This window comes from Melospiza georgiana, chromosome 1 (assembly GCF_028018845.1).
Source record: "Melospiza georgiana isolate bMelGeo1 chromosome 1, bMelGeo1.pri, whole genome shotgun sequence".
Classification (NCBI taxonomy): domain Eukaryota; kingdom Metazoa; phylum Chordata; class Aves; order Passeriformes; family Passerellidae; genus Melospiza; species Melospiza georgiana.
The window spans coordinates 83576875-83594793 of NC_080430.1; the positions used below are offsets into that span (position 1 = coordinate 83576875).

Sequence of the window (17919 nt, forward strand, 5' to 3'; positions counted from 1 at the left end):
GCAGAGTAGTAGGTCAGGCTGGATGTTTTGTCTGAGTTGGTTTTGTCATTTCTGTTGGGCTAAACAGCCAGCCTGACCCACTGTAGTGGTTCTTCAATTCTGTTTTATAAACAGTAAGGTTGCAGGGTGCAGTCCCAGAAGAGAACTCTGTTGCTAACACTATTTTAAAAAATGCTAAACTGTTATGTAATTTGAGGTCTCCCACAGAGCTTGGAGCCTTTCCCCTCATTTTAAGATAAATCCTTTTAATCTTGTTTTGGCACTTGATAAATTACAATTAAATTTGTTTTAATATGTTCAAGCTGTTTCTTTGAGAGTTCAATTCTTAGTCAAAAAATCTCAGTTTTCTGTTTACCCTGTTCTCTGTACAGTCTGTAGTGCCTGTCAGGGAGCGAGGAATTGCCAGAACACCTTTTCTCCATCTGTGAGTTGTAGTGAGACCCATTTTGGTGTAGAGACAGTAAACTTCAAGCAGAGAGATAAGCAAGATGAAATGACTTCCTAAAGGAAGTACAAAGAGAAGGAGAAACCGCTGATAAATTTGGAGATACTTTTGTGCTTGTGAATTAACTTGAGGAGCAAAGTGTTGGAGTTATATTATCATGATCAAAGGGGAAAGGCTAAAAGTGACAGCATTTCATATGATAGCAGTTTAAATGGCTGGAACAGATCAGGTTACTGGAAGGAAGATGGTCATGGGAGAAAATTAGAGGAAAGTAGGTGAATTGATCTTAAGGAATTGAATGAAAATATGTAAACAAAGTTGAGGAACTACTGAATAAAGTTCTGAAGAGTTAACAGAATTTTAGGAGCTTAGAGAGGAGTGGATACTGGGAATGAAAGCAGCAGTATGCTTAGTTTTCCATCAGTGGTTTATGCATGTGAGATGGATGGATCAATGCAAGTATTGAAGAGTATTACAACTTCCTGTACCAGTATGTGTACTTCCTCTGGGAAGCTTTCCAAGGGGACTTGAAATCAAAAATTTCGGAAGGGGGGGAATTTTTTTTTTTAATTAGGTCAGAGAGGTTAGTTGCTCTTGGCAAAAATGAATTTTGTTAAAACAGTAGCAAAAATGAATCTAAAGAAGCTGAAATGGAGACTGAGAATTTCTAAGTAACATGGCCAAGACTTGTAAAAACAGAAACGATACAAAAATTTCAAATAGTAATGTACAGTCCTGAGGAAAGAGTATTTTTTTTGCAGGAAGAAGGGATACAAAAGTGTAGGTTAGATATGGATGGATAGGAATTATAGAATAAGAGCAAGTAAAAGGGAAAGAAGAAGAATTATATGACAGAAGTCATTATGAATTTAAAGTAATGCTTAGGTTAGCCATTTCTCCACCCACTTAATTCTTTCACCTCATCCATTTATGAAGAAAAGTTCTTCTTGGGCTTCTGACTCTTCTGGTGTCTTCCTTGTGGCTCTGTGTGTAGTGATGAGGGTTTCCCTTTGTGGAGGACCTGTGGAATTTTAACAAATGAAGCATAACAATGGAAAGCTCATTAGTAGTAGTTGTTCTTTGTTATAAGAAACCTGCATTGCTTCAAAGCAGCAATAGCAATTTCAGAGTTGAAGGAGCTTCATTTTCTTGTGGGAACTTTGTGCCTGGTGTGTAACATAACTGCAGATCACTGAGCTGCAAACAGCTTTGTACTGGAGTGATGAATTGGGGTGTGCTTGAATCTGCATATGAGGTGAGGTAGGATCAGGGAGGGATGGATGAGGTCATTGTGCCTAATGGAAAACTCTTTGTTTCTTGCTGCAGAAAATGAGACTCTTCCCATTAAAGCCAGTTAAATCTCTGAGATTAATGGCATCTAGAAGCAGGGCTTTAACACCTGGTGTGAAACTAAATGGTCTTTGATTTATAATTTTAATCTCTCTATTTTTTTCTTATGCTTAAAATTCTAGTTAGGGGTAAAGTTCAGCTTCCCCCTCACTGGCACAACTGCCCTCCTTCAGGTCACACTCCTTGCAATAGAGATGCTACCTTTAATTATTCCAGATACCTCTCATTTGTCTAAAGACTCATGGGATGCTTTCTCTTGTGATGATTGAAAATGTCATAAGAATTTGTAGAAAAGGGCACTGTTTTGAGACCTTTTGAGCTGACTCTGTTGATCCAAGTTTGGTGGATTTATATATTTTTTTTTCACATGACAGAGATTTTTCTACTCTCAGCGTGTGCATTAAAATATGTATAATCTGTTTGCTCTGGAAGCCCTTTTGGCAACACCGCTGAAGCAGTTTGAATTATTTTTCACTCAGAATTCAGATTGTATCTTTATAAAATGTGGTGAAATCCAGTGCTGGAAAGCATGCAAGATTGACAGCCCTGGAAATTGAAATCCCTGTTAATCCATGTACTAGCTAGCACAGCCTAGCTGGAGCAGACATTCTATCTTGGCAGCACAGCTCATGGTTAACCTGATGAGATGACCTCTGTTTCAGTTATTTATTGTTTACAGAGCACTGAAGGTTTGCAAAGATTTTTCACAGTAAAAGCAACGTGTTTCAATTTCTGTTTTCAACATCTTTCTACATGGTGTGTTTATTACAGTATAAATACAGGTTTGTGTCTTTTAAAAAAGCAAAGCTATGTACTCTGCCCTAAATTTCTTCTGTAAAAGAGGTGTTTGTGTGTGGCTGTATTATTAGTTGTAGAAAGTGGTAGGGCTGTAGTGAAAGAAACAGAATGCATCATGGTGACATTAGCAGTTTAGAATTTCTGCTGGATTACTCTGCTACTGTCCCATCAGCATCATGGTGGAAGTGGCATGTGACAGGAGAAAGAGATGGCCACATATGAAAGGATGGGGGGAATTTGTTCCTGTATCCAAATGTGCACCTCAGAGAGAGTCCCATCCTCTTCCTTCCTTCCTCTCTGGGAGGAAGCATGCTGGGGTAGAGCATAGCAAAACATCATGCTAGGAAGTTTGGTATTACTCTTTGGTAAGTTGAGTATCATTCTCATGCTAAATGTCTGTCTTCTCAAGTTACAAATTTCCTAACACTGCCAGAAATTGCCAGTTTTTACTTGGCCAGACATACACAATATATGCAAGTTTCCTTGTTTGATGTGGTTTTGGTGTGGGCTTTTTTGTGTGTCCAGTCTCTTTTCTTTTTGCCCCTCTCTAGATCAAATCCTGCATTTTATTATTGCATGAGGTACCCAGTGGAAAGGCATTTCATCCTCAGCATTTTCCCTCTGGGCTCTTTATTTTGAATTCCATCAATAAATTCCGTAGACCCTTCTCATACCCGTGATACTTGTATGTATTTGCACCGCTGCTGCATAAAGCGACACTTTTCTGCTCTGACTTTTCAACACCACACCCACAGCCAAAGGGAAGGTTTTATTTGTAAAGTATTTTATTGTACTTGTGTTTTACCTTGTGCTATTAGTAGACACCATCTCCAAGGATTCCTTTTCATTTGTTTGTTTAGGTTTTTTTTGTTTTGGTATTCCTTCAAGAGCTTTGATCTTGGACTGTTGTCCTGAAAGTAGATTTAACAACATTTCTGTCTGTAGCAGTGTGCAATTGACATCAATGCAGAGACTTAGTGAATAAAGGAGAAGGACTACAACTGCAAAAAACTTAGAGTAGAAGAGATTGAGACTGTGAGATTTTAATATTTGAGAGCATTTTTAGCCCTGCTGTCAGGTGAAGAAAAGAAATAAAACAGATGCAGGAAAGGAAATGTAGTGTTTTAGCATTTTATTGGTGTTTACATGAATACCCTCTTCTGCTGATGACAGCATGTTTTGGTTACCTTAAAAAAGAGAGGAACTGGGGTCTGCAGAGACTGGGAGAATGAGGGTGGATGGAGTAGGGGAGCACAAAAATGGGTACAGGCTCTTCTGTATACATTTTGGGGGCGTGTATATATAATATATATTTTTGGTAGTCTCGGGCAACACTAAGCATATTGGAAACTGCACACCATTCAGCCTTGACATAAAATGAAGGGATGGTCTGGAAGTTTCCCTTTAAGCAGCTGTGGTGGTTTTAGAAAAATTGGATACAAACTAACCAGCCCAAGAAAGCTGAATCTGTGCCTTTATTGTTGGTAAAATCTAAGCAAAGATGCAATCATCCTATATGTTTCTATTTAGGGGCTGAAGGTGACCTTGACACATTTGGTCTCTGAAGTGTGGATTCCTCAAAAGGAGCAGTCAGAGCTGTGTTTCAGTGTATGCAATCTGTGCATACATACTGTATGCTTATAAGATTCCAAAGTGATAAATGAAAAATGATGGCTACAAAGATACCAAAGTGATTTTGTATATGATGGAGACATCAGTGACACTTCATGTAATTTAGTCTTTGACTCATGAAAGCTGTCAGGCACTGAGAAACCATTGGGATAGATGTCACTAAAGAAATTGAATTTTCACAACATTGTTAGTTTGGGTTTTTTTTTTTTTTTTTTTTTTTTTTTTTATGGAATAGATTTTTTTTTTTTTCCTGAAAGCTTGTAAATGGAAATCATTAAAAAGAGCATCATCATTAAGAATTAGATAAACCATGGAAATTAAAGTAATCTAAATAAAATAAGAGGATTTTTTCAGTCTTGGAAAAATTAGAGTGTATTTATATTATTATTTTTGAGACACAAATACACAGAGCAGGACAGTGTATGCTCTGAAGAAAACCCACAAGAGGCTTTCCTTTATTGAAACAAGTAAGTCAAGAGCCATTCATTCCTCATTTGACTTTCGGCTATTTGACATCTTATTTGTTGTTTCACATTGAGAGCATTACATCAGTAGTATATGATTTCTCTTGTGTCAAGTTTTTACTACTTTTAAACAGACGTAAAAATAGAACTGAAATTTTTAACCATTGTGTTGGAGGAAGAAAATAAAGTTATGATTTATTCTCTTTTTCTCTTTAGAAGAACTTTTTCTTTCTCTCTCTTTTTTCCTTTTTTTTTTTTTTTTTGGTGTTGTGATATATTTTAGGATGTAGTAAAATATAAGCAAGTTTGTATTTACAAGGTTCAGGCATGTGCAGGGATGTTCCTCATATGTGTAAAACCTCGTTATGTTTATATAAGGGGTCTTAAGTATAAGCATTGTAGTAATAAAGAATTTGGCCTTTTATTTTTGCAAACTCTGGTTGGGATATTTTAGGTATAAAATGGTCTTTGAAAATCTTTGTGCCTTCTCTTGTTTTTAAATTTACATGGTTTATTTCAGGAAAAGATTTATTAACTTGATATTTCACAGAAACTTTAAAATATCTGTATCTTACTTCAGGATTTAGTGAGTAACTAAAAATGTGGATGAACTTTCAGAAAGATCTAACAGAAACAATTTTTTTTTTCCTTCTGGCTTCTTATTCCAGGATCCTGATAGCTTTGTCAGGGTTCTCAATGTTTCTGATTAGCATCTTCAGAAGACAGAACTGATGCAGAGGGGAGCTGTCTGATTTTTCTGTTGCAGTTCTAACTGAATCAGAGATCTATATACAGGGTCTGATACAGAAGAGTGTAATTTGGATTGGTGGAATCCCCTTTGCTTATTGTCATGGGAGTTAATCATGGGATTAGAGGAAACACTGAACAGTGCTTTCGTGTGTGTTGAATCTCTGTAAGTGTGTGGTAAAAATCTTGTTGATGTATAAATTATATAAATCATCATCTTTGCAGCGATAGTGTTAAAGGGCTGCAAAGTGAAGTAGCAGCCTACTTGTCCCTTATGCAATCTGCTCTGGTGGGAGGTGTCTGTGCCTATGGGATGACATGACCAGGTGTCCCTTAAAGATGATCTTTAAGGTCACTTTCAACCAAAACCATTCTGTCATTATCTGATACTAATTGTATATTATCTGCACTGATCTGCATAATCTGTGCAGACTGAACCATTGGATGGTTCAGGCCACCTATCCCATTGGATACCCTATTGCTTATCCAAGAACAGGTGAAAGAATCCAGAGTCTTGGTGAGATACCTGTGTGTTTTGAATGATTACATTGATAGAAAAGCCACACATAAATGAATAGCTGGGGAACAGGAGTGTTCTGTAGCAGAGATGTGGGATGGGAGCTCTGAGCTGCCTTACATCTCCTTGTCCTTCATATCAGTCTGCTAAACCTGTGAACGCAGAATATATTGGTTGTTGATAGAAAGAAATAAATCCAAAGCTGGGAATTACATGGGAGTTGAGAGGAGTTCAGAGTCTGAAGTGCATTTGCAGATGGGGCCATGGGGCTGAGTGGATTTGCCATAAAAGTTGTGCTCTCCTCCACTGTATTTTGGCTGCCTTAGTTGTGCACCACCCTGCATTTGCTGAGAAGTGTTTATTTAATACCCAGTGCCCTTTAAAACTGTACCAAAGAACTTCAGGACTGACCCCACTGCAAGAAGATGAAGTTGCCTTTATTATCTAACTGAAGCAGGCTGTCACAATAGTCATTTCATGACACTTTGGAACTTTTCCAGTAGTTCTTTATGGTAGTAATTGCTTTAATATAATCTTTATTTTGGAAGTTTGCCTAGTATTAATGTGCAGAATACCCACTAATAGTTTTGTTTTAACAGTAAAATTTTGTCCTTTAGATTGCTGATTCACATTTAAAATGTATTATATAAAGTTTCTATGAGAGCTAAATACCAGGTACTGTCAAGTACTTTTATACAGTGATAAACTAAATGACAGAGAATTTTTTGAAGTTGGATTAATTAAAAAAAAAACCCCAGTTATTTGAAGTTGCTGTATCACTGTCTTCCTTCTGGTTTCTCTTTACATCCATGTGCAAATTTTGGCACGTTTTTTAGTACAGTTTACAAATATAAAATAGTATGTCCAGATGGCTACAGCAATAATCTGTGATGCGATGATCTTCTTTTTTAATTATTCAACACAAGTGACTCCAATCTCTGTGTTGCCTTTTCCCAATAAATATAGAATGCAACAGCTAAGCTTGCATTACTTTCTTGCCTCTTTTTTTACCTGCTTCAATTAACTTTGCCTTTGCTTGAAACTACTTTTGTACATCTTTCAGATTTGATCTTCTCCCAGTCCTGAACTTTGGCTTTTACTTCAATCAAGCCTTGTTTATAAACGGGGTTTTTGGTGTTTTTTTAGTTTTTTGGACAGCTTTCAAAACACAAGCTTTTGTAATTTAAGAGTCTTTTATATATAATGAAGTTTCAGCGCATTGTTAATGCAAATTAAGTCACAGCTTTGCTTGTAGTTGTGAACCTGGTCCCACATAGATTCTTAATTCTCATTGGTGAAATTTCAAAATTCACTTTCTCTGTGACTGAAAAGCTTGCAGAAAAGCAAGACTCAGACCTTAGCAGGAAATGGAAGCATGGCTGTGCTTGGTCAGAGGGGCATCCAGGCCAGCATCTGGTCTTAGGAGCAGCCAATACACAGCTCAGGGAAGAGGGTAGGACCACAGCAAGCAGCAGTGGGATTTTTCCAGGACATTGTTTCAGTTTCAGGTTAAGAAAGTTCCTGAATTTCACAGTGCAAAATGGGAGTTTCTAGATATTTTATAGCGAGCAATGGGTCTGTTTTCTGAAGGTCTTCCTGACCCCATTTTGAAACTTCGTAATTTTTTAAAATGATCAGGGCCCTGTTATATGGACTCTGTTCTGAAATCCTATTACTCTCAGCACTTGAAACTGTATTTCTCCTACAGAACAGGTTGTGTTCTATGTCGCTGATGGTGGTGACAGTCTGTTGGGCCCTAAGAAAATGTGGTTGGTTTGTCAATAATAGTACCAACTGGAAAAGGAGCAGGCAAGTGTTGTGTAGAGAGAAAAGAGAAGATGAAATGCACGGCTATATGTGTTGATTCCTTATTTGCTACAGTTTTTCCTTCTCCATTTCCTTTTCCTGCCCTAGCTGACACTTTTGGCCTTTCCTGGATCTCTTTCTTTCACTTCCTGCCTTTCCCTTGTTAAGCCTCTTCTGTTTCTTCTTTCACTTTTCAGACTTTTATTTGCAAAAATCATTTCCATTTCCTTTTTTCCCCATTATATTGTAAAAGAAAGCTTTGCTGACTTTGTAGTTTGTCTGAGGTGGAGAATCCTTCCTTTTATTGACTTGTTTCTTGTTTCTAAGGATCACAGTTCACATCCACAGTTCACACAGTTCAGTGGATGTTCCAGGCATGGCATGGGGAAAGGCTCTCTCAATGCCTGGAACAAGGCACTAGGTATGAGTGGAAGGAAACTTTAAGGAGGAATCTGTGTCCTGGGAGGATATCAAAAAGGCTGAGGAGCTAATGGATAGCTAAGGAAAAAAAAAGTATTTAAAAAAAAAGTGCTGACATTTTATTGGGATTTGGGCCTAGTCTGTGCTGATTTGGCTTTATTTCTAATCCTAAATTGCCTGTGGTTCTCATTTGCCTGGTCCTGCTGGGTTGGTCTGTGCTTGCTCAGGGAGCTGAGTTCCACTGGCTCTACACCCCACTGATGAGGCAGAGGAGCCCACCATGTGGTAATTGAGTTCCAAGGTGTTGTTACAAACTCCTGGCTTCACTCAGGCCAGGGTTCTTGAAGCAGTGCTTCCTTTGCTGAAATCACAAATACCAGCTCTGGGAGAAGTGCTGGGGAAATAGCTTTGATGACAGATTCTTGTTTTATGACTTGTCACCCCTAGCTACAGATATTAGCTGTCTTTTGGCAGAATGTCACTATGAATTCAAGGACTGATTTTTGACTGTGCTAGTCAATGACAGCTGATGGCTGTCTGCCTCTTGCAGAACTTAAAATTCATGTCACTGCAGAAATGAATGACAGTATTAAAAAAAAAGTTGAAGGAACTCAGTAATAATTTTTTTAATTGAAGCTGACTCTCACTTTATGCAAATACAAATTAGAATATGCTACTCTGCTGCATAGTAAACAGTCTGCATTGCTGTGTCCAGTGATGACACTTGATGGTGTATGGCTGGATTATTTCACTGAAGAAGATCTGTAGTTTCCAGTCTCATCTCAGTGTTTAGTAGATGATCTTTGAGCTATTGCTCTGATCTAATTGTGTATCTGACTTATATGCAAATTGTTTTTCTAAAGGTATACTGAGTAAGGAATGTATTTCAAAGTAATTCTATTATAAAGAGGTATAGATTTGTGGTTTTTGTACATTTGACAGTAAATAGTAAATGCTATAGTAAAAACAACTTCTTGAGGGATTTTTTTTGGCTTTTTCTGTCTTTTTTTTTTCTTTTTTCTTTTTTTTTTTTTTTTGTAAGAGCCCTCTTTATGCCTGTTTCTGGCCTCCATCCCTTTTTCCTTCTGACCTCCAGGGCTTGTCACTACTGCTGAATTGAAAGCATACACATTGCCTTAGAATTTAGCTAAATTTTAGGTAGGTGTGGTGACAGAGTCTTTTTTATGTATTCTTTTCTCTAACAGTCTTCCTCTCAAATGTTTTGCATTAGTTTGAGGAGTTTGGCTTTAACAAATCAAGAAGAATTACAGAAAGAGGCACTGAGCTAAATTGCAAGGGTATTCATGATGCCTTCTTTCCTGATTTGTCTACATGCTTACTAGTGATACACAACAGTGTAGCCTTTTTTGGTGAAGAGGAAACGGGAGTTTTCCCTGTTTTCTTGTCACTTGCAGCAGCAAGCATTCTCTTCTTTTAATAAATTGTAAAAAAGGTACCACTAGCAATACAGTAGACAAACTGGGTATTTTTCATAAAATTTTCATGATCAAAAATTATATAACTATTTTAAAGTGTATGCAGTAGCAATATGGAACAACATCTTTCTTTGTATTCATAATTCTGTTGTCATGAACCCACAGAATGTGCAGTTTGTTTCATTAGTTAAATACTTTTTCCCCAGTCTTGTGCTAGTACAAAAAGGTCATCTGGAGTAGTTACTTCACTACTCCAGATGAGCAATTTTTTTTCCCAAATCCTCCCTGTTTTGCAAAGATGTGGAGCTAAGTGCCCAGGGAAAGTCGAATGAGTCTCCTGCAACAAATTACATGAGCAGCATCTGCAAGAGTAAACACTGGTGTGCATGTAAAGAAACCCCAGACCTGCTTGTGAATGCCTGTACCCAGAACCTGTTCTGAAATTGGCATCTTTTAAACATGCCAAACCCTGCTGTTTGTTCACTTACATTGACATAGGTTCACTTCATCTTTTACTAAAAATGTAGTTTAAACCTGTCACTTATAAAATCAGCAAGGATAATTATTTGAAAGTATCTTTGCTTTGGAACAGCTGCAGCTAGTGTGGCAGCTCTTGCATACAGTGGCTTCTCTTGATTGAACAAAGGAAAATGTAATTTATAATTCAGAGGTAAATTGTACTTTCAACGCGGTGTACTTTAAATGATCTAGAAATATTGACATCCTGATTATTTGACTTCAATATATGACTTCAGTGCCTGGAGGGAATAGTCTTTAAATGAATCTGCTTGACCTAGCAGTAGCAGTTACCTGCCTTGCATGCTTAGCTGTGCACACTTTTTCTCTTTTTTTGGTTCAGCTGAAACAGAAAATCTTGAATTGCTGGGTTTTTTCTTTATCAATTACTGTAGTTGGAGAAACCAAGGGCTACATTTGTAAAATATAATACCTTTGCCTAATAGGCTTCATTCATCTTTATATTTCTTCTAGGCAAGCTGGATCAAAAGAAAGGGAATGAGGGATAGAGTAAGTGCACAAGACTTTACATACAGGAATAAAATAATATATTGAAATAAATTGCATCTTATAGCATTGCTTATTCTGCTTTCTTTTTCATTTTGCATCTTCAGATTGTTTTGCAAACTTGTAAAATGCAATTTGTTGAAAGTCTGAATAAGGATCTCTGATAAAAAAAGTTATGCAAATGACAGGTCAATGTGCAAATATTTGGCAGTAGTTAAAAAGCTGGTCATTGTCACTATTTGGATATATGTTTTGAAGAGTTTTGACCTGACCATTATTGTCATTGTTGAGAGAGATTTACATATGGAAATTATACAGAAGTCAAGGAAACTGGCTGAATCTTTTCATGTTTAGGGTTGTCTTGACTTTGTCTTGTCTTGTCATATTGCTTCAGGCTACCTATCCCTTCTTGGCATGAGAGCTGCACTTTCAGTAAGGAGAGGGATGATTTCAGGAAAGATTATTTTGTCTGCTTCAAGCCTTCTGACTTGTTGCAGTGTCTCAGGTCTGTGTTCCACAGGCTCACTCTCACAGCTGCTGTCTCGGGCCGCAATGGAGCTGCTGCAGTGCTCCTGGCTCGAGGATGAACAGAAGGGAGCAATCCAGCCAGTGCAAGTTCTGTGGGAAAAGATTCAGTTTTGAAGTCTTTTCTAAGGTTTCTGTTCATCGCTTCATGCTATGGGTGTGTGTTGAAGGTGTATGTTTCTTTGTAGGGGGTTTAATTGTATTTTTTCTGGGGGTTGGGGTTGTATGGGTTTTTGGGTTCTTTGGGGAAGGGTTTTGGTTGGTTGGTTTTCCTTGTTTTGTTTGTGGATCTTTAAAAAATACATTTTTTATTTTTCACGCTAGCAGTGTATTAGGTGCAGTTTCCAGACTCCTTTCTCCTTCTGTACATACACTAGTGTTGTGAAAGGGTAGAAACTTAAAGAACTTGTGATAAGGTTTCTATCTACTGCTTTGATTTACTGTTCTTCTGTCAGTTAGGGCCTCTGAAGGTTCTCCTCTGAGTTGTTGCAAGTAAGCTTCTCCTCACAGTTCCCTACATTAATGTGTTTAAATTAATACATCAAAAATCATAGACTTAAATTAATAAAATAGTGCAATACACGTAAACAGCTAGAGGTTGAGGTAGAGAGTAGTTTAGGCTGTTACTCTGTTTTTCTGAGATATATGGTCAGAAGTGTATTCACACCTTTCTTTTTTCCTCCTCCTTTCTCCTTGTTTTTGGATATTCTAAATGAGAGTGTTCCCTGTCTCAGTTTTTGCCATGTGAGATACATGCAGTGAGAGGAAGGGTTCAGGTAGTGAGGAAAAAAGTCTTTGACCCCAAAATTCTTCCACAGCATGACTATAACATGCAAACAACTGTGTCAGAGCCCACCTATGGCATGTAAGTAGTCTGTTGTGAAAGAGAATGCTGTTTGGATTTAGAGGCCAAGGAGAGGTGGTGTTGTGAAGGAATCTTTGTTACTGCTACTGAGTTTTGCTCACAGGGCACAGGTGGGAGAAGTCCTCTTGATACCTGCAGGGTACAAGATATCAGACCTGTTAACATTTACATCTTAGTCCTTACTACTCCCATGAAATTAAGTAACCTTTTTGTAATGGAAACCAGGCCTTCCGTACCTATGTGCATATTTAATATTTGGATGAAGGGTGCTGGTAATTTTCTTTCTTTCTGGAGAAACAGGATTATCTTTTTGCTGTGTTTGCTGAGTAGAGTAGGTTTTTTTGAAACTTGGCTGGCATATGGAAGCCTGGTTACATAAAGACCATGGGCTTCATTTGCAGCCAAAGAGACAAAGAAGGCTGAGATTTCAGTGCTAATGTTTCATTTTATTCTTGTTTAATTATTTTCCATTATAGTCACACATTTATGAGTATTTATTTTATTTTTTTTAATATTATTTCTTTTAATTTTGAGACTTTCAAAATTAAAAGAAATAAATTTTTGCTGTTTTTTTTTTTTTTTTTTTTTTTTTTTTTAACATGGAATAACTGTATTCCTAGGTCTTGGGGTACGTGCGAGAAAAACATTTTTTTGAGACCTTATGAAGGTATCAGGCCTTCATTTTGCTTCCTAAATGTACAAACATAATCTTACAGAAATCTGAATTAGAAGTAGCTGTTAGTAGTGTATTTGTATGATCTTTAAGTTAGGAATAGGAACACTACAACCCACATAAACTACTTGAATTTGTGTAAGAATAGTACATCATGCATATAAATGTCAATCTTGCAGAAAATGAACTATAAAACATTGGAACAAGTGCTTTATGCACTATATACATTAGTATCCAGAATTTCTATGACCAGATACTGCCTGTTGTAAGCCATAGACAATTTGTAGGGCCAGGTTCTTATTGGTAAATGACATCATAAGACACTACTTAGGAAGGTAAGGATGTGAATCTAACTGCCTCATAGCTTCTCCTCCTTTTTTTCCAGTAACTTAAGAAAGTTTAGCAAAGAAGCTAAAATTGACTGTTAAATTTACTGCTCAGATGTATTATGCCTTTGATCTATTTATTTTAGTTTAAATCAATGAGGATTACAAGTGTCCATGTCTAGGTGGGAAAGATACTAAAGGCAGCAAAATAAGGTGGTAAGAGAAGTGCAGTTAGTCTTATGAAGTCTGTAATGTTAGGGACCAGTGTTTACTATCCATTCTGCCATCTGAATGTAGCTTTTAGAGCATACCACTGTTATTGTGGAGTGTTTTTTCATTACAGCCCTTTGTTTTATGCATTTAGGATGTTTATTTTACGCAAATAGAAAGTTTCCACCTTATTAAACAGCACACTACAATTCAGTGAGATCAAGCATACTAGAACTCAAAATTGCTGATTTTCTTTTCCTGAATGTCTCCATTAATTAGCAGAGTGACATTTCTGCCTTTATGGAGCTGTCTTAAATCTCTGGTCTTCCCTCATGAAAGGCAGCCATGTCTCATTTCTGCATGTCATCAGCACGCAAGCCTGTGTGACTCACTAAAGCTGCTAGTGGTGAAGGTTCCTTTTGGGTTGTATGATTAGGTTGTAACTGCTTGGCACATTTTTAGTGAGGAAATGAAAGGAACTGGGTTGGATCTAAAATTATAATGACACTGTACATATTCTATTACTTGTGTAAGGGTGTGGTTATTGGATGTTTCAAAAAACCAGGGACTTGAACTTCAACTTTTTTCTGATTCAGAACGAAAACCATTACATTGTTCATTGATACCTAAATTTTCCTAGAAAGGGGTCTTCATCATTTGAGTCTGCAATTCACAGCCTTGTCATCAGTCAGGAAATGGATTGGGACTAAGCCAGTGTCAGAAGTAGTGACCCTCATTGCTGTAAAGCAAAAGTGTGTGCCAGAGCATTGAGGTGAATCTTGTCCTACCCCTTTCTGTGCTGTTCCATACAAACTCTACAGATAGGCAAAAAATACATGCTCTAGGGCTGTTGTTCTCTCAAAGTAGTCATTCAACGTTAGGTAACAATTCCTCTTCTACCTTGTACTTGCAAGAAGTCAAAGTACTCCTTCATCTCTGAGGAAAGCAAGGCAAGAAGCAGTGGATCCAAGTGAAGGGAAGAGAGATTTAAGTATGTTTGCTCTATTTAAGAGGATAAAATAAAAAATGTTGAAGAACATTCTTTTCCCCTCATGTTACAAAATAAAAGAGAGGGGGTAATGAACATTGATTTTTTTTTTAATCCTGCTGGGTGATCAATTTTCCTAAATTGGGTAACTGATGATAGGTTTGTGAAGTGATTAGAGGAGCAGCTGACAGTATAATTTTGAGTAGTCAGATGCTGCACAAAAAGGAAGCAATGTTGTTTTGTTTTAAACTTCAAGAATTGTCTATTTTTTCCTATGGTTTGCTCTTGTTCTTAAATAAATCTATTTGAATTCTCCAGGTGCTTTTCCCACATGAATGCAAGAAGAGTAGACAGTTAAAAGAAGTGACTGCTGTGGAGGACAGCATGACCACCATGAGAGGAAGCTGCTTCCTCACACTGCTCTTGGCAGGACTTGGGGTGTTAGGAATACTGGAGTCAACAACAACAGAAGATACCCACTGCCACAGAGCTGAGCACCCAATTATTGCATACAAAGGTAAGATGTAAATGCCAAAAATCTTTTCCAGAAGTAGGCTAAGTATTGTGTAATCACTTCATGGAAACCTCTGCTTTTAATGTAGAATGACATGGGAAAAAAGGTGCATTCAGTGCTGTTGCATAAAAGTCTGGGCTGTATTCTGTATAAATTAAACACAACTAAGCTTTCAAATTTTATTCAGTGTTTGTAGCTGAATGTGTTGCTTAAAGGTGGGTGGCTAATTTTCCTTTGCGATTAAAACCAGCCTGTACTGTTACATGGAGTTATTCCTTTCCAAGTGCACAATTCTACATGTGTGCCCTTAATTTCATGAAGGACTGTGTTCAATTGCCTCCCCTTCTTCACTAAGGTGTTAAACAGGATGGGTCCCAGGATCAACCCTTGTGTTGTTCTACTTGTTGGTGGCTCAGGTGGAGTAAGGGGTATTAAACATTTACTCTCCAAATGATAGTTCTTGCTAAACGACAGATGCCTTCTTTGATGTCTTAGTGGAGGTATTGAGTCCCTCAGCATCATCCATTTCTGCTGCCACTAGGTTGGATCTGCCCAAGTTGGATTTTTTCCCTGTTCACCCTTTCATCCCTGTTCAAACTTCCATTACTATTGGAGCAGTAGAAGCTGTTCCTGTTGTCCTTGACATTCCATGCAAATGGTAACTCCCACTGAACTTTGTGTAACCGGATGTAATCCCTGCATGCCCATGTGGTCTTTCTAAATTCCTCCTTGTCCCTGCTTATGCCTGATACAGCCCTTTTTGCATTGGAGCTACATGAGTTCCTTCTTTCACCAGGGCAGCCTCTTCATACATGTGGTTGTCATCTTGAGTATTGGGGTGGAAGGCTTAGAACAGTCTGAACAAAGCAAAGAATACTTGGAGGATGTTTTCTGTAAAAACCTGAGGCAGTTATAACTTATCTTTTTTTTTTTTTTTTTTTTTGTTTATTTGAATTGAGAATTTTCCATTACTGTCACAACTTAGAGGGAGTTCCAAATAGTTTCTAGTTATGAGGATGCAGGGATTAAGATGTATTATGTTACACACTGCATTCCTCCTGTTTTTTTAAGAAAGCACATGTGTAAGTTTTTTATTTCAATGAATTAGAATTTATTGAATTTTAATTGGAAAAAGATTTGTTTCCATTCTTTTCATAAACTTTGAGAAAATAATGTTGTGTTTTTTCCAGAAACTATTTTGTTCTGGCACTTTAATGGTTTAATAATAGTAATGGTACCAGCTGTCCTGTTTTTCAATGTGCTGGAGAATGAACTCTGTACCTCAGAACAGCAAACCACCAGGGTATTGTGAAGGAGGGACCTTTATCACTCTTTTATTGATGGGCTAAATAGTGTGAGTTATTCTGATGAAGTACCTGGTTTCCTTAGCATTCATATTGTGGTATAATTTAGTTTAAAATGCTATTTTTTATCAGAACACGCATACACAATACTCTAAATTAAAGTAATTAAAGTAGAACAGTTAAAATTCTGGTACTTAGCTTCTTAATTTCACAAACCAAGAGATCACTGCATGTACTTTTTGGTTTTTGTATATGCAACTGTAAAAGAAAATAATTGACACTTATTAGCAGTGCTAAGTTCTAGGAGTTGATTAAAAATGTGTCATTTTATGAATCTAATTCAGCCAATATTTAGGAGGGTTTCTTGAATTTAGGCAGATCCTGCCTTCTAGACCTCTCTTGTTCTCTGTCATATTTAATTTTTAGTGATGTCCTTCCAGTTCTAAGTCATTATGCTAAGGCTTTTTGGGAATAGAGGTCATATTGTTCCAGTTGCACTTTTTGATATAGCCAAAGACAGTGTCACAGTTCAAGTTTACTGAAAAAAACCCAATTTATTTTTACTGTAAATATATGTGGGAAACATAATTATATAGCAACATTAATGGTCAGATCTTTAAAATGAGATCTGGAAAGATTTTGAATGCCAGGGTCCCTCTTGACCTTTATGGTAAAAATACCATTAATTAGTACATATCCATGACATACCTTAGCCTTTATGAACCAACATCTCTTGAAAAATATTCTAACAAGCAGTAGTTCATACTTCACACAATGATCTTCTGGGAGTCCTTAATAACTCTTGAAAAGTACATGTAGAAACACATTTGCAGTGCAGTATACAGCATGTGATAGCTGGGTAAACTAGTTGGTGTGGGCACACAGCATTTGATTTGCAGTTACAGGATGGCCAGTTAGTGGAAAAGAGAAGTTTTGAGACCCCAGGAAAAAGTGCCTTATCTTTGAATCTGTATGTTAGGAATGGCTTAATTGGGATATGAGAATGTAAGGAGAGAGATGTGTGTGAAAAGCCACTCTCTGAATGAGTTGGCAAGTTTCAACCAGCCTTACTGATATCCATGGTCTTCCTGAGGCATTTGCTGACTTTATGAATGCCTATAGGAAAATGCTGTCTGTATCTATTGATGTCATTAGTGCTGCTAGATCAACATCAAGTTGAGAAATCAATTTATTACAGTTAAAATCCCATTGAGTGCTGCATTAATGCCCTGGTCTGTAAAGTCATCTTGTAGCAGTGTTAGATCCACCAGAGCTAAATTCTCTGTGGCTGTAGTACTGAAATACTGTGGTTGATGCTGATCATCAACCAAGGCTGAATGCTATTGAGTGGAAAGTGCTTTAGAGCTTGTAAACTCAGTGCTAACTTTACAGAGATGTCAACACTTTTATTTTACTTATAACTGATCAAAGCACTCTTTTTTTGTAGTTTCTGGTATGCCAAAGTAGCAGTGTACTTATTTGATTTGTCTTCCTTTGAGAGGTAAGGTAGATGAAGTATAAACTATTAAATAAAACTAATGGAGTGAGAGTCTGGTGTAGTGTATGGGTGAACAGCTGCAAAAAAAACCTAATAAAAAGACAAAATAGTCCCCAGGAGTTGTCACAGTGAAATATGAAATGAGAGTATATCTCCTGAAAGAGCTTGCTTTCTTTCCCACTGCTCATCAAAAATTGCTCACTTAGGTGATGATTCTGTCAGGCTACCTTGTGTAGAGATGCGTATACTATTTCTAGCACTGATTTTTCCAGCTTGATAGTTTTAGTTGAAGACTGTGATATATCTTCTGATAGGAAATGGCAAGAGTTTCACCCAGTTGAGAACCAGTTGAGAACTTTTGCTCAAGTACTTTGTTAG

General features: G+C 37.3%; 1 protein-coding gene across 4 annotated transcripts in view; it reads left to right on the forward strand.

The window, feature by feature from the left end:
• SEMA5A (semaphorin 5A) overlaps positions 1–17919 on the forward strand; it is a 314285-nt gene that overhangs the window by 84342 nt on the left and 212024 nt on the right. For all 4 annotated transcript variants that reach the window (XM_058024733.1, XM_058024748.1, XM_058024741.1 and 1 more), the window contains one exon: positions 14544–14742. In XM_058024733.1, coding sequence (XP_057880716.1) covers positions 14610–14742 — 133 coding nt within the window. In that variant the 5' untranslated portion in view covers positions 14544–14609. The remainder of the gene's footprint in view (positions 1–14543; positions 14743–17919) is intronic.